At 38.1% G+C, this 16,474-nt stretch overlaps 3 protein-coding genes across 5 annotated transcripts in view; 2 read left to right on the top strand and 1 right to left on the bottom strand.

The window, feature by feature from the left end:
• LOC132706840 (max-binding protein MNT-like) overlaps positions 1 to 2,872 on the top strand; it is a 33,752-nt gene extending 30,880 nt beyond the window's left edge. For all 3 annotated transcript variants that reach the window (XM_060678422.1, XM_060678423.1, XM_060678425.1), the window contains exons 6-7: positions 1,148 to 1,313; positions 1,377 to 2,872. In XM_060678422.1, the coding sequence (XP_060534405.1) occupies positions 1,148 to 1,313; positions 1,377 to 1,477 (267 nt within the window). In that variant the 3' untranslated portion in view covers positions 1,478 to 2,872. The remainder of the gene's footprint in view (positions 1 to 1,147; positions 1,314 to 1,376) is intronic.
• A 690-nt stretch (positions 2,873 to 3,562) lies between these two features.
• Positions 3,563 to 8,046, bottom strand: LOC132706841 (solute carrier family 25 member 3). The gene is made up of 6 exons (XM_060678426.1): positions 7,971 to 8,046; positions 6,916 to 7,347; positions 5,505 to 5,703; positions 4,161 to 4,411; positions 3,975 to 4,100; positions 3,563 to 3,915 (listed from the first exon to the last, which is right to left on the bottom strand). Exons 2-6 carry the CDS (start codon positions 7,336 to 7,338, stop codon positions 3,838 to 3,840), a joined length of 1,077 nt encoding a protein of 358 aa, XP_060534409.1. The 5' UTR covers positions 7,339 to 7,347; positions 7,971 to 8,046; the 3' UTR covers positions 3,563 to 3,837.
• A 295-nt stretch (positions 8,047 to 8,341) lies between these two features.
• LOC132706778 (bridge-like lipid transfer protein family member 1) overlaps positions 8,342 to 16,474 on the top strand; it is a 41,190-nt gene continuing 33,057 nt past the window's right edge. The window contains exons 1-14 of the mRNA XM_060678307.1: positions 8,342 to 8,779; positions 8,833 to 8,976; positions 9,033 to 9,195; positions 9,255 to 9,375; positions 9,426 to 9,603; positions 10,004 to 10,096; positions 10,154 to 10,252; positions 10,303 to 10,545; positions 11,337 to 11,579; positions 11,636 to 11,901; positions 11,962 to 12,423; positions 14,956 to 15,162; positions 15,243 to 15,437; positions 15,491 to 16,033. Of these exons, the coding sequence (XP_060534290.1) occupies positions 8,539 to 8,779; positions 8,833 to 8,976; positions 9,033 to 9,195; positions 9,255 to 9,375; positions 9,426 to 9,603; positions 10,004 to 10,096; positions 10,154 to 10,252; positions 10,303 to 10,545; positions 11,337 to 11,579; positions 11,636 to 11,901; positions 11,962 to 12,423; positions 14,956 to 15,162; positions 15,243 to 15,437; positions 15,491 to 16,033 (3,198 nt within the window). The 5' untranslated portion in view covers positions 8,342 to 8,538. The remainder of the gene's footprint in view (positions 8,780 to 8,832; positions 8,977 to 9,032; positions 9,196 to 9,254; positions 9,376 to 9,425; positions 9,604 to 10,003; positions 10,097 to 10,153; positions 10,253 to 10,302; positions 10,546 to 11,336; positions 11,580 to 11,635; positions 11,902 to 11,961; positions 12,424 to 14,955; positions 15,163 to 15,242; positions 15,438 to 15,490; positions 16,034 to 16,474) is intronic.

Here is a 16,474-nt window from a genome sequence, read left to right on the forward strand (position 1 = left end):
GAGTTTTTCACCAAGAAAAGCTTTATCTCTATCAATTTACACCTGTGCAAAATCTTTTATAGGGTAATCCTCTAGCCAGATTGGAATTTGCTCGTTTGTCCGGCAGAACTTCGACCCATTTTTTTTTAACAAAAAAAATGTTTACAGATGAAGCAACATTTACACACACTTTCGAGACGTCGGGGACTACCTAAATAATCAATTTATTTATCGTTCGCTGCTTAGGAGACCAGATTTCAATCCAATTGATTTTTGTGTTTGGGAGTATATGAAGTCGCTACTCGAGATGAATCATGACACAGAATTGAAAATGCCCTCGAATCATTTCAAAACTATGCGTTATTATTTAAAATCAGGTCTTTCAATCTACATGCCTCCAAATGGAAATGAAATGATTGGAAATCTTTTTTTATGAGTCGTTTTTGTAATTTACATTAGTTTAAAATTAAATTTTTATTTCCATAAAATCATCTTCATTGACGTCGAGGTTTGTAAAAATCCCAAAATAAATAATATTAAAAACGCTGTTAAGGTTTGTGCTACCATATTAGCTATGTGCGATATCTTTGAAGGCATAAAAAAATAAAATTTTAAATATTACGTAATGATTTCCAGAAAATTTTTAACATAATTTTTTCGAAAACGACGACTCTGGCGCGAAATTTAATTTGATTTAATTTTTATTAATTTTTTTTTGTAAAAAAGGTGTAAGAAGTGTTATCTTTATTAAACATATGCAATAACTAAGGCTCAAAAAAGCACGTAGGTACGAGATACGTAGCGCACTCTACAATTTCCCCAAAAATTATTCACGAAAACAAATTTCACATGTGAAAAAATTTTTGCAAAAAGCTTAAGTTTCACCTAAATATTCTCCTATTTCGCCATTTCACATGTCAAAAAATTTTTGCAAAAAGCTTAAGTTTCACCTAAATAATCTCCTATTTCGCCATGCCTATGGACGCCTTGTATAATATTTTTCGTGAATTTCACTTTTGCGCTTTTGGGCAATCACCAACCTTTTCTTAAACGTCTGTGTGAGACGGAGTTTACAGTGATCCCCCTTTCCGGTGTAAGGTATTAGTGCTTCTACTCTAGCGCACAGTCATCGAGGCAACAACATAATTTTGTTCCCTACGCGTTCCAGGTCACCCAGCCGGTCCAGACCGCTGGGATATCGGTCCTGCCCATGACGTATCCCGTCAACCAAGGTTTGGTCCTGCAAAAGGTGGCAATCGTGCCGCACAAAGGGCTGACTGACTTGACGCCGCTTGTCTCTACGCATTTCATCACCACGCCCCAACAATTGAACGGTAAACGCGCCGAACTTCTTTCCGCTGACGTCATTCGAATGACGCATATATTTTGCGCGGCAGGTATCAACGGGCAGATCAACGGGAAGGTAGTACCGTTGACGCAGTACTTGGTGAAGCCGGTGGTTGTGGTGAGTACGGCTAGTCCGCGACCCGGAAGCTAGTACGCAGACGGCGGGGGCGGAGATGACCTTCGAATGGGGAGGCGGGGCACCGAGCTTCGACGTAGCGGCGGAAACACCAAAAAGCAAAATCGAAAAGTGATATTTTACATTGAGAGAGAGCGTTATTTTTTGAATGGTTTTTATTTATTTTCTTTTTTTTTATGTATAAATGAAGGTATATTTTTAGCCGTTTGACTATGTGGGTTGCGGAGGTCGTCCACGGATCTATTTTATTGTTCCATTTCCGTTTGCGCCCTTCTTTTTTTTTCTCCAAATAGTGGATGCTTGTTCGACTGGTAGGGTAAAATCAAAAAAAAAGTTAAACATTAATTAATGTTATTAAAAAATATATATATTAATTTACAGGAAAAAGAACAAAAAAAAATACTGCACTAGCATTAACCTTAAGAACATTTTATTTAAAGTTTAAAATTTTTGTAAGAGACCGTGTGGCGGGAGGATCGGGTGGAGGAGGAGGATATTTGTTGACTGACCTGTACATATACTGCGATCGTTAGAGTAGGGCGGGGTTCAGAACCTGTATTCGTTTAGATCTCTTTATGTGTAATTTTTTTATTATTTCATTTGTACATAGGTCTCAGATATAAAGGGGAACGCAAATTTACTCGTTTGAATTATATTATCGTCAGAAAAGTAGTTCAAACAAACTTATCACTCATGTCATATTTAAGAGACTCTGTATTTAATCTTATTAATAATTGATGATGCGTAACAGACATCAGATCCCTAGTAGTTTAAATGACCCCAACCGTGATTTTCCCGGTTCACTAAAGATAAGTAGTTCACATAGTCTAATGAACCTCCAAAAATGTTTCAGTGCTCATTACAAAAATCCCATTATGTATCAAAAAGTAATTCAAATGCCCTTCTTGTAAAGTTCAGACAGCTCTACCGGCTTTATCTTTGGTGGGAAGTAGTTCATATGACTCAAGAGTCTGCCGCTTAACTTTTTTTGCGGTGGCTTTGTAGTTTTTTATTTTTTGAACAAGTAAATTTGCTGTTCCTACACAGGGTGAATTACCGGTACGTTCCGGAAGATCGTGTGAAGACAAGGTCCGTTTCTGTGTAGTCCACACTTTGTATACCTATTACTTCGCAGGTAGTGACAAAAAAAAAAGGTTAAAAGATACAAAATGACCGATTAAATAAAAAGGGATGCGTGAATGACGGAAGCGGGCGCACTTTAAAACCTGTACATAATAATTTTATTTGTATATAAAACATAACTTATCCAGAACTTTTGTAAATATTTTTCTCTGAGAAAAATGTATAAAAAAAGAATCAAGTAGAGATTATTGTATATACATAAAAAGAAGAAACTCAGTTGTATTGAGAAAGATGTATTAAAAATTATATATAGAAAAACTTAAAAGATTTAACTGCTGCATTATTTACCTGCACCTGACTCCCACTCCCAAAAATTTTACAAATACAAACTCTTGGGAGAAAACTTCAAAGGTTTGTTAACTTTTTATGGTTTATGTTGCTTCAAAAAACAGCTCATTGGATTCATCTGAGTGTTAGGCGTTAAGAGCTAAGCTTACAACTTCTTCGAACTTACCCAACAGACTTAAAAAAATATATACTTGCCAACACACCAGCTTCACAACTGGAAACAACGCGATATATGGATACTTAGCCTTAGGAAATATTTAATTGACCTCTATTTTTGAAAGTTTTAAGGCACACAAACCAGAACAAGGAACAATACTTTATGCTCATGCAGGCGAAAGGTTCAAAGGATACTTCCAAACCGCCACGTTTGTTTATCGTTTACAGCGCCAGCATTGGAGAGTAAATTCGTCAAGTTTGGACTTCCTAAACTTTCAATACATTGACGTTCCTTGTGTTAAATTTTGCAGTTAGTATGCAAACTAGAAGTTGCTTTGCTATTAGTTCTTAATGCAAGAGTCATAAAATGTAAATTCTATTATTAAACAGGAGTTCGACGCTGACAAACTCAACCTTTCTGAAAAAGAAAAATTACTAGATGTCACGCTTCATGATTAAGTTTATTGCGCTAATCCTGCATTTAAGGCAAAAAAAAGGAAATAAAACTCAAGCTTGAAAAGCAATCGCAACTGCGTTGTATTCCTCCTATATACAGTCTAAAATAACAGACAATAATAATAAAATCGATAAAGGCGAGTTTCACATTATAATCCCCGGTTTTGACTTATACGGAAGGACAAAAAAGTCCTTATTCCCATTTTTCACGAATACTGCTCGATTTTCGGTTTAACAATCAATAACTTAAAGAAGACTGGGTCCTAGCTTTGTTCCTCCTGGAAAACAGAATTACTTTAAAACAACATTTACAATTGATTTATCCCTCGGATCTACTGTGTGGCTTCGAGCTTCTTCTTCAGCGACTCGGGCATCTCCGGCGGCGGCGGGCGGGGCATGCGCATCGCGACCTGACGCAACAAACGACCGTTAGCTCTGTCTATATGTTTTTTTTTTACCTTTGACTCACCTTGAACGCGTCGTAAATGAACCACTGCAACGCGGTCAACGTACCGATCATGACTATCCTCGGGGTCAGGCCCTTCCATAATCCGGCCATGCCCAGTTTCTTGGCCGCCTCCAAAGCGGTCGAACCCTTAAAAGAAAAATTATTCCGTTACGGTGGATGAAATATTCGAGACTATTGTGTTGCCACCTTTTCCTGATTAAGCTTGCTGACGACGGTGTCGGCGGGGTGGGACACGATAGCGCAGAAAACGCCCGCGATGTAACCGGCCGCGAAAGTCACCACCAGCTGTTCTCCTTTGGAGCAGTCCGCCCTCGGCTTGGGAACGACATACTTGTAAAGCAGCTCGACGGTGCGCTCGAAACAGGCGAACTTCATCATCGTGTACGGGATTTGCCTCATCCACAGGGGCACGAGCGACTTGTAGAATCCGTTCAGGCCTATTGCGTCATATTACGTCATATATACCGCCGCAGACCGTTAACAACATAAGAAAGGTCACTCTACCCGCAGGCTCGACACCAAAGTCATTTTGGTGAAATTAAATTTTGCTGATAACATGTAAACTGAAAGGGTACTAGATAAAATTACTTCCTTTCACTTTTTACTATTTTTTTTTAACTTTTTGTTTAACCTTTCCACACATACGATCTGTATTTAATTCGTGTTGTGTCTTCTTATTTCTTCTATATTTGAGCATCGTTGATCGATTTTAATTTTGGACTTTTTTTTATAATGACAAGAATTTTTTTAGTTTTCTTTTTTCATTAATAAGTGTCCCTGAGGGGTCAAAAAGTTAGAGTATTTCAAGTTTTGAGTATCGACCGAGTCCATTCCTTGACAAATCTAGTCTTAGCCCATGAAAAGGAGGTTCCCAATTCAGTTGAAGGAAAAAAGTAAAGATTTCAGTTTTATCATTTTTGAGAAGGTAAAAATTTATGACCAAGCTTAAAATTAATAACTCTTCTTGAAATACAGCTTCCAGTTTACAGCCTCTAATTTTGATCAAAAAATGTTTCAAGCCAAACTCACTCAAGTCATTTAAATAATGGAGACGCTATTTGGGGTTTAAATCTGTCCCCGGTAAAATTTCTAAAAAATTTATATAACAATCACCTCAGTGGAGACAAAAAATGTAGACATTTCTTAGAGTGACGAATAATACTCCAAGGGTAGAGGAATCAAACAATAGGGCCTTAAAGGAGACCCTAAAAATTTGTGATGATCAGTAACTCGTTAATTTTTTCCACAAAAGGTTCTGAAACTGTTAATTTTTTATGTTGTACGAAGTCTCATTATTGTTGCTTTACCTATCCACCCTAACTCTAGATTTATCTTGTTAACATTCCTAAAGAAATTAAATGAGAGTTTGAAATGTATGCAACGTGAAATAGCAAACATCTAAAATCGTTTCGATATCTGCATTGGAATTTGCAACAACTATCTAGCACTTATTTTTAACGGGGAAGACATACGTACTGCCATGCCCGTGGTTTTTAAATGCAGCTTAGCAGAAACACCTCACGAGCTTACCTTCTTCGCGGTAAATTCTGGGCCACGCCTCTCTCAGGGTGTTCGCGAACCCGGGAGTGGTCTGAATCTTGACCTTGGCCGCTTCCATGGGCGACAAAGCGATATCGGCAAAGAACTCTGCCGAAGCTGAAGCGCTCAAGTACAGCCAAGTACGGTAGACGTATGAGTATTCTTCACCGATTAGGTCGCTGTAGAGTACCTGATGGGAAATCGGCAAGATAAAAAAACCGACCGCTGAGGAGTTCGCCATAATTTGTGCGTAAAGGGTCATAGCAAATGTTTAACTGCAACATCTGCCTTGGATTTTACAAAGTTTATGTCGCATTTATTTTTAACACACGAGAGACTGTTTCCGTCCCATGCGGGGTGATAAATGCAGTGAAAAACGCGAAAAAAGTATCTTTCTACAATCTTTGCAATAACTGATTAAAATTAAACTCAAAATAGTGAGTGAACTTTTTCCTCACAAGTTAAGGGTTGCACACTTCTGTACCATACATTTGGTTAACATAATGAAATAAAAAACATTTACTTTCCGGTTATACCAGGCAAATTAAAAGTACCGCAACACTCAAATATCTCAAAAACTACCAATATACAGAGTTCAAACTTGCTATACTTCTTCAAAAAACCCCAGGTATTCAATTTTATCATTCCAGCTTTGGCAGTTTTAGAGAAATTTAAGTGTTTCTGTACTTTTTACTGAAAAAGCAGTAGCTTAGTAACTAATAAAAATAAAATTTTGTAATTATGAGAACTCAAAATTCAAAATGATCAATTTATTACAATAAAAAATTGAGCATTCAATTTAAAATAACAAAATTATCACATGTAATGTAAAAGTGGTAAATGGAACAACATTGCTGGTAGCATTTTTGAATTCTGATGTTTAAAAACTCCCACAAATTGAAATTTAATTCTTCCAGTTTTGGCAGTTTTCGAGATATTTAAACATTCCGGTACTTTTTACTCACCCCATATATAAGATTGTTTAGTGTATAAAAAAAGAATATATAGCTAATTATGCAACACACAGTCTTTCACTTGTATAATATCCATGTTTATGAAGATATAAACCCTGAATTTCCCACACTGAAGAAATCTACGTAGAGCATAAACTATTTCACCCCTAAATATTAGTTACTAAAAAATATTAAACAAATTTAATTTCAAAATAAAAATAGAAATGTCCTTAATTAAAAAAATATATCTATAGTTATACTGACATCACATTGCATATTGATCCACTTATATATTATATTATAATGAGGCTTTACTGTACTTCACATATTATCCTAACAAATTAAAAGAACTATTTAATGTATGAAATTTGAGAACTAAGGCTAAAAGCAAAACAAAATTTTAGTTAATTCAACAACCCGAAATAATTTCTTAGAATCGGAAAACCCACCTTGAACACTTCGTACAGACCAAACTTGCATAGACCCTGGGCGGAATAACCGAAGAAAGTGGGCGCCCATCCTTTGGCCAATCCTCTGGCGCCGTCCTCTTTCAGGGTGACTTTGAAACCATTAAACACACTCTTGTACTTGGCCGGGTCGACTTGTATCCGACACTTGACAAGATCGAGGGGCACAACGGCGGTGTGAGTGATACCGCAAGAAAGGATACCGCCTAATCCGCACAGCGCGAAGTAATGGGCGGAACCAAACTCACAACTGTCCCCCTCGACCACTGCCGCGGCTGCGATGGTTCGCGGGGCCATCAGCGACTTAACGAGTCCCATTTGTTGCGGGGGCTCTTGATCCATTGTGGATTGAGTGTTGGTTTCTGAGGCCTGGCAGAAGGCTCGGGGGAGTAACGATGCAAACATGGTTATGCTCTACACAATGGAAATTACGAGTATTGTAATTAACGCAGTTTTTTTACAAACGATAGTTAAATACTCAACAAATCGATAACTCTATCACAATTTTCATCTTAAATAAAACCTATGACATGACAGTCAGATAACCTTAAAATATAACCTTGAATACCATGTGACATAATTTTTTTTAATTGAATTTTAATAAAATATATAGATAAAATATTACAGAGAAAGATAAGCAGAAAACAAAAAATTGTCTAATATTTTTCCAAATTTTGACACTAATTAATTAATTCTCAAATTATCTGAACCTAGCTTCAAGTCGAAGCAATTCCTACAACTCCACCACGATTTAATAAACTTTTAGCAACCCTTTGGCATGTGCGAATGCCATTGTTTATCCTGTTTTTGGTTAAAAAGTGTAAAATAACAGTATTTCCCTTTTAAATCCGGATTTGGTGTACAACGATGTTACATAAGACTTAAGTGCGGTAAACTGAATTAAAAAACGTATACGAGAGCCCAAAAAAGTAAGACCCATACATATATAAATTACAATTGCTTAAATATCACTCAAAAAACATATTTTGTTGAGTTCACAAATATTAATTTCTTCAAAAATTATTTGAACCGCTTACCGTCAAAATATGGCCGCACCACTGACGCAGAAAAAGGCGGACGTCACACGGATAAAATTGTGACGTTGCCACGACGATCGATAAATCCTGTTGCATTGCGACTGCGCAAATTAGGGTTGCGTCAGACTATCGATAAAAGATGTCGACTTAGTACATAATTAAGGAATCGCTAATTGTTTTTTGTATTCATATATCACTTTTGATCAAAGATACAAAATTTTCAAAAAGTCTCATTAAAACTGCATATAAAGCAAATAGTTAAAAGTATTTTTGAGATTTTTAACCTTCTTCCTGTTAAATCAGCTGTTCTGAACCAACCATTTTCAAACCTTCGACACATTTTTGAATAGTTTTTCAGTGAGTGACACTGACAGAGGGATATTCTTAAAAACGAAATGTCAAAACTTGGGCGGATTTTAAATAACAATTGCTATTAACTAATAATTTTATAGTTTAGATTTGTCGTCGTTATCGCTGCTATGGAAGAGATAACACACCGCAGTTATTGTTATTTCATATACAACGAAAGTTTCTGTTAAATTACCATTGTGTATTATTACTAAAAATTATGGAATTAACAACAATTAGCTATAATTTTGAGAAAACTGAAGCCTCGAGATGGAACTCGACGATACACCAAGTATCTTTGGAGGACCTCAAAATGGACTCAAACTTTTTAATGCTCCTCTTCAGTCTTATTTTCGCAGTCCTCTGGGTTATTTACATTACTTTTTATAACTCGCGACTTACGGGCTATATACTCACTAAAGTTGTAAACAAATTCGTCGCTGATGGTTATTTTAAAATTGGTAGGAATCAGAATTTTAACTTGTTGAAATGTTAAAACCATGGTTTATTTAAGGTTCTTTGAGTGTCAATGCTCTATCTGGAAAAATTATGTTCCGAGATTTGATATACATTACCAATGATTGCACAATTCGTGTCCAAGATGGTTACCTAATATTTCGTTGGTGGAGGTCCTATGTCCCCAGAGATGTTAGCGAGGGTTTGTCCGAACAACGAATTGAATGCTCTAGTTTAGGCTTGATCATTATTTTGCAGATCTGTCCCACTCAGATACAAGACTCTCAGTAATGCTCAATGGTTTTGAAGTGCATGTTTATAACAGATCAGATATGTATACTAGATTAGCCAAAATTTTTGGATTCGGCCACAATATTTTCTGTAACAACACAGACAAAAAAGGACTAGATGATATCGAGAGGTAGAACACAATCAATTTCACAATTTTTGACAAGACCAAGTACTCCTTCACGATTTTAGGAATGAAAATGAAAACCAAATTCAAAAAGCCAAAGAGAAACAGAAAAAACAGAGGCCGGAAGCGGCCATGGCTAGAACTTGGCGGGACCTGATCCCAGTGATTAAATGCGATGTGACATCTGTAAGCGTCCAGTAATTGCACTATTTTGGATAATTAATGCTAAATTTCAGAGTCGTTTAGTGTTTGGGAACCGTTTAATTCCCACCACTCTGAGTATTACGTTTGAAGAGTCACACTTTGTATATTCCACAAAACCTGCCGTGTGTACTCTAGATAGGTTCATGCATTTTGTAAAGTGCAAAGCTGAAAATGTCAGGGTCATGTTGGCACCTAGTTTAAAATATACAGGTTAGTGTCTTTCCAATTGCTTCCATACTTTTTCATATTTATTGTGAAAATCAACTTGGTAAACTGTATTATATTGATATACTAAATGCAAGTCTACTTATTAAAAAGAGCCATTGTGCGTGTTGAAGATCTATGCAATTTTAAATTTTAATTCAACCAATAATGTATTTAAAGCAGACCTAATAAGTGCATCACAAAGTTTCTAGGAAGAGGAGGCAACATAAACAACCAGTTTGAATGGTAAATGATTTTCTTGTCAGTTTATTAGCGATTGAATGTGTTTTACATGTTAAAAGTGATGTGTATGTTGACTTCTTCATCAAATGCTGGTCAGTTCTTTGAACGTCACTTCAGAAAAGTTAGGTTGTAAAACCGTAACCCATGAATTGCGGTATTCCAGGTATGCTGGACGAGCCACCTCGGTATATGGGGGAAGGATTTGTTTTAATGTCCGCCAATGACATGGAACTGTACTTTTACATGGATGAACCAGGTTAATAACAATTTTCCTCATGAAATAAAAATTTTCTGACGCTAAACATATTTTCAGGGTTGGTTCCCGAAGAACCGGTACTGATTACGCTGGCGAACGGCGATATAGTCGAGTCGAGCCCGCCTCAATGGGGTGTAGACATAAAATGCGGCAAAGGTACCCAAAATTGCGCCAAAAGAGTATAAAAAAAAAAATCAAACTTTTAGGTACGGACTTCAGTTATGGACCATGGGCCGACAGGCAAAGGGAACACCTTTACAAATTCTTCTACCCACAGGATTACTTGCCGATGGAGGTTACAAAACCGCCAATACCGGGCGACAAACGCGAAATGGAGTCTTTCGATGTGAGGCTGCTCATGCAAAACGAGGCCACCATTGATATTTTGTTCACCAAAGATAAAGAAACCAACGCGGTGCACGTTAACGTCGGCGCAGGAAGTTACCTCGGTAAATCAAATTAAAAATTCCTACTGGTCTAACCAGTCTGAAACTGAAAATTTATATCATGACCCCAGCTCTACACATACCGTTAATATAGTATACCCCATGGAGACTGCTGCATCAATAGCTGTGCGCAGTGTTTTCTCAAAATGGCCTTTTTTTTAAGGTGGTTTTACCAAAATTGGTGAACCACGTTCCTTCCCGATCTTATGATCTCAGAATATGTATCGCCGAATTTTATTATTGAAATTGAGGTTAGGATAATTGCAATAGTAACAAACCCATATCCCCGCCGCCAAAATGGCAAAATGTCAAAAACCCCGATCCGAAATTTAATATCTATTTTAAAATAAAGTTTAAAGTTAAACGCAGCCATTGGATCCAAAGAACCAAATGGTGTGGCAAATTTGTGACCCCATCTTAAACTTATGACTTGGTCAGGAGCATTGTAACGCAGTCATAGACTCAAAGCGATTTATTATTGCAACAAAAACTTCAAACACTCTTGAAACTCAAACATTGCTAACAGTTCGCTATGTTGTAGTGGTTTTATTTTAAACACACCATAAGCATTTAACAAGTGGTGCCTCCTATTATCATACATTTGTGGTAATTCGCATGTGTGTAACCAACCAGTTGTCATAGTGTGACGACCTTGGAATATTTTTAGCTTTTAATTTTAAAATATAACCAAAATGATGCACTATGTACACCAAAACTAAAACTCTTTGGTTGCGTATTGTTTTCTTTCCTCAATATACCCCCTACCGCGGATAACCAAGTCTGTCCGCGTTCAGAGGTGACCATACCATGGATCACTAAGGAGGCCGGCTACACGACCAAAATCAACGGCCAACTTTTGCATCTGGAAGCGACCACAAGTCTTCAATTCCGGGAATTAGTCGAGAGCGAAACACTGGAGTTTTGCGTTCTCTGCCATTACCCTTTAGTCTGGAATGACCACCAGCTTTGGGAGGTCAGCCTGACCGGCTGCAAGGCCACGCTAAACCTTATCTTCTACCACAAGTGGTTCTTTACCGGTAAGCTTTCCATTCAAAACGTAGAGGTCGTTTTCATCGATTTCCTTCCGCGTAAGATTTGATTAACGAGTGGGCGTCCAAGGCGCGTCCCGACCTGCTACACTTCGTACCCTACACGTGGCGTTTCGGGGTCACCCTTAGGCACTGCGAATTGATAACGATGATCAACCAATACAACTGGATCGATTGCAGCAGCGTCGGTCAACGAAGCAAGTTGGAAAACACCGAGGTGGCGCTGTGCGCGCACTTTCTTCACATGTCCTTCGACATGCCCTTCGACGAGTTCCTACCGGAGACGGTGCCCGTGAATTTAGCGATCCAGGTCAGTTTTCTCTTCCCCGAAACTTCCCAAACGTGTGAACGTCACCTTTTTTACTATTAGGGAGAGAGTATAGACTTGAGCCTGTTCATACCCGAATTCCACACCAGCCGAAACGTCGTGCTTTCGTTAGACAAACACGCTAAAGTGTTATCAAAAGACGGATCCACGACGAAAAAAACGGAACTCATCCCGAAATGGCGGAACGTGTGTCAGTCGGGCGCGGGCTGGGTGGATTTCTGGTGGGTTCCCATCGGTGCGATCAACATAACCTACGTGTACCATCCCTGCCCGCCGTTGGGTCCCACGCCGCAAGCGGATATCTCCACGCCCGTCAAAGAGGAAATATTATTGTCGCCGATCAGGTTTCCCCATCATAGGAAAAAGAGAAAGTGCTCACCCGAAGGAGGCAAGAGGTTCGACCCTACTACCCTGAAGGCGGACACGGTCGCTGTGGAACTGGAGATCGGGCCGTCAGTCTTGTTGCTTTACGGTACTGCACTGAAGAATTTTATGAATTTCAAGGTGAGGCTACATAACTAGTCTATAAGAATTTTGACGTCATTGGCGACCTGACATCTCCTAAATGGGGCGAACGGATTTGGAATTAACCTAAAACGAGATCAAAAGTACTTTACAAAAAATGCTTAGATAACATACACCAAGCGATAGTTCGTGAATCAACTAAATCCTTATTACCCTCTTATGTTTATGAGGCACTACGATGTTTCAAAGAAATTCCTGACTGCGCCGTTTTACTGATAAACATGGTTAGGCTAGAAGAAAAAACACGTGGGACTCAAAAACAAATTAATTTTAATTTATTTTGCAAAATCAAAAATTTCAACAAAAGCTAAGTTTTTGAATCAATTTTAATTTATGGTAGAACGTAACCATAAAATCTCAAAAAAATTGTTAACTGATTATAAATAGCAAACAAAACAAAAGCGCCTCATGGGTGTCAGCAAGTCAGCAGTTTATAGAAATCCATTGCTGATACAAGTCCGGAGTCGCCGATATTTCATATTGTGTCCTACTGCATTTAAAAGATGACCGGCACATTTTGCCATAATTTTAGTGTTAGTGGTCCTGCAACAATATCTTCTAATCTTGAAAATGTCGCCGATTATTTGAATGTAGTTTTTATTGGATTTACTGCAGAGGTTAAAAGGATATTTTTTGCATTGCGCCTTTAAAACACTCCCACTTTTTCCTTTTAACCCAAAGTTTGAATTCCATAAACAATAATTTATGTTGTACATGTTTGAACTTTGAACTAACCAGCTATTTTTTATGCAATAAAAAAGAAAACGCATGAAATAAAAACACCAGACACAATTTAGGTTGTTTCGTCATGCAAGTTTAACCAAATTCCAACTTAATAACGTTTGTGTCCTTAGCCCTTTGACTTTTTTTTTACTTTTGACTTTAGAACTCAACTTAAGCACATAATAGTAACTCAAATGGTAACCAAATGCAACGTTGGAATAGGTAAAGAGGTCACGCCTGTAGCGTCGTGCGCGGCTATGGGCGTGGTTTGGAATCCGCTCTAGTTGATAGGTCCGTCTAGCAGAAAAGTAAACAAGTAGGAGGAAAGCAGGACAGGACATAACTAATGGGCGGGACCAATTTGGTTTTGATCATTCGTCAGTAGTGTTTAACAAAAATAAAATATAAAATATAGATCGTTCTCCTTTTTTAAAGCCTAGGACTGTCAACCTCTTTTTTTTTCGTATTTAAAATGGCATTGGGTAAAGTTGTTTTAACATAAGCTGTAAAACAAATTGACATGAGGAGACCATCCTGCACATGTTGAATAAATTTGCAACTCAATATTGAATTAAATTGCAATTGTCAATCAAAAATTAAATCCTATGTAAGCATTTATATTATGATATATAAAATGGGGTTCTGATATTCCTCAGCAACAAAATTAGGAAGTTAGTTTACAAATTTTTCCATGTTTAAAAATTGTCTATTATATTTTTGCTAAGCATACCTTAACCTGAAATAACTTTTTTTATTTCGTTACAGAATTATTTTGCCACCAAAATTATTTTATTACTACCTGGGCCCATACAGCTAAACCTGCGATCATTTTATATTGTAAATAAACAAAACAACAATAAAAAAAGAGACTAGAAGAAGCAATCTGCTATTTCCTGGATGAAATTTTGCTTAGATACAATTATTTAAAAATTAATTTACTTTTTACAATACTTCTGGATTTCTTATGCGTCGGTTTTTGCTGAATCGAAATTGCAAAGCTGAGTCGAAATTGCTTTGCAAAAACCGACGCAGGAGGAATCCAGAAGCTTTGTAAAATGTATTATAGTAGCTTGTGAAAGTTTCTTTGAAAAAAAAAAATTGTTAATTTCGCTTAGTTTTAAGAGTGCAAACTTTGATTTATTTATTGATACATTGAATTAATGGGAGGTACCCTTAGCAATCTACAACTTGTCAACCAATGTAATAAATTTGTCATGAATTTTTACTTTGAGGAGCTGTATTTATTTAGTTGCTGGAAATTCCATAAAATTCTATATTTATGGCCGAATAATTAGGGTGTTGCAATTATTTTAGTAATAAAATCTCATTAGGTATGCAAATGAACTAGAGAGTGACCCAACTGCATTGATTATTGAATACAGGTAGTACCATCCAGGATTGGCTCAATTTATAGGTTTTGCCTATTGTTATCCATTCGCCAACAATGGTGTGTCAAAGGCATCACTGTAGGATTCTGATGAAAAGCGAAAAATTTTATTTCAGCAGAATAAAAATTGGATATTACCGACATAGTATTAGATCCCGTTATTTTTTTTATTTAACTTTATACAAAAAATTCACTATACAGAAATTTAATTTTTAAAAATCTTAATGTTCTTCATCTGAGGAACCACATTTTCTCCCCTTCTTTCTCTGCTTTTCGCCAGTCCTCTGGCGTCACTTCCTCAGTGTCTTTATCAAACAGTAGCTTCCTATAAATACCTATAAATGATTTTAAATCGTTTGTTAAAATTATAAGATCAAAATAAAATTCAAAATGCATTGCAGGAAAATGTATTCGGCGAAGATCAGGTCTTCACCGACATGCAAGAGGCCCAGGTGGCGGAAACTGGCGGCGGATCGGATTTAAAATCGGAAGATAGTTCCGCTAACATACCGCTCGAGTTGCGAGACGGTTTCGATCATCGCTACTATAGACCGCTCGAGGTTGACGTTTCGATTGTCATGCACGACGTCCAAGGTCACCTTTTAAAGGTAGGGGGCGTGTCCTTTCCTAAACGTCGTCACTGGAAATTTGTGTCACCAGTCGTTTCACTTTTTTTTCATTCGTGAAGAATTGTACCGAAAAAGACCCGCCGTGTCCCATCATACTAGTCGAAAGATTCGGATTCGAAATGAAAAAGAGATACGACCAGACGGAACTTCAACTGCTGTTGAGTCCCGCCGTCCTCCTCGTGTCCGACACTTTGCCCCGACCGTCGAAGGAAAAACACCTCAACCAAGGCAAATTGACCTTGTCCTCCCTCCAAGTGGGTGCCGAACGGGCCTTAGGAACTCCGAACGTTGACGTTTGTTTTTACAGATCAGAGGACACGCCATGTTCTCCGACGTAGGCCAGTCGTTGGACCAGGACACCGTCGAGTACGCGTGGCTAGTGGAAATCCAGCTGGGCAAGCTCAGCGGCAAATTGACCACGCCGCAACTGTACTCGATCATGGCCAGTTTGGAGACGCTTTTCCTCTTGATCCTCGATTCGGAAAACGACTTAAACTCGCCGAAAGAGGACGCCGTGTTGAGTAGGCCGGTGGCCAAGAAGAAAACCCCACCCATTTCGCAGAACGTCCACGTGCAGCACGTGCAGCAGGCGATCCAGCAGCTGTTGCAGCCGAAGAACAGCGGCACCAGCTTGATCGGCAAGGGCAGCGCGACCACGAGTAACAACGCGAAACAAATCAGCCGGAAAAAAGAGGAGGAGAAAAAGGGCTCGGTCAGAGGTCATCCGGCCGGCCAGGAAGAGGGCGTGGCCGCGTACAGCGAGCACAAGCTTAAGTACAAGCTGGTGCGGGTGGCCATAGACGCGGTGGACTTTTGGTTGGTCGAGAGCGCGGCCGCTTTGCAGCTGTGGGTGAGTGAGAATGCGATTTTTGATACTGTACAGTCGAAACACATGTGTCGCCTTGAGTTGAGCCATGGTGTAGGAAAGGGACCATAATAATATACCATAATTAAGTTATATGACTTTTGCAAGTGCTGCTTCCAATTGGTCCAAGGGGTCTATAGCTGTATATAGATGTGTGAAAAGTCAACATAAAATATTTCTTTTGTTCGCGAAAAACCGACAGGTTTTTTTTATTTGATTTGAATAATAGCAATTAACAATAAATTTACAATATATACAAGCCTTATCTTATCTGTAATTACTATTAACTGGGCTGCACAAATAGGTTAAGGTTATTCATATTCAAATTGCAACTACCCCTGTTAAATTACACATCACCAATGACCAACTCAGAGGTTATTTAGAGAAGATATATTTTCAAAATATCCACTCTTTATTAATTGTTTT

The sequence above is a fragment of the Cylas formicarius genome, unplaced genomic scaffold, assembly GCF_029955315.1.
Source record: "Cylas formicarius isolate icCylForm1 unplaced genomic scaffold, icCylForm1.1 PGA_scaffold_8__14_contigs__length_24414737, whole genome shotgun sequence".
Lineage (NCBI taxonomy): Eukaryota > Metazoa > Arthropoda > Insecta > Coleoptera > Brentidae > Cylas > Cylas formicarius.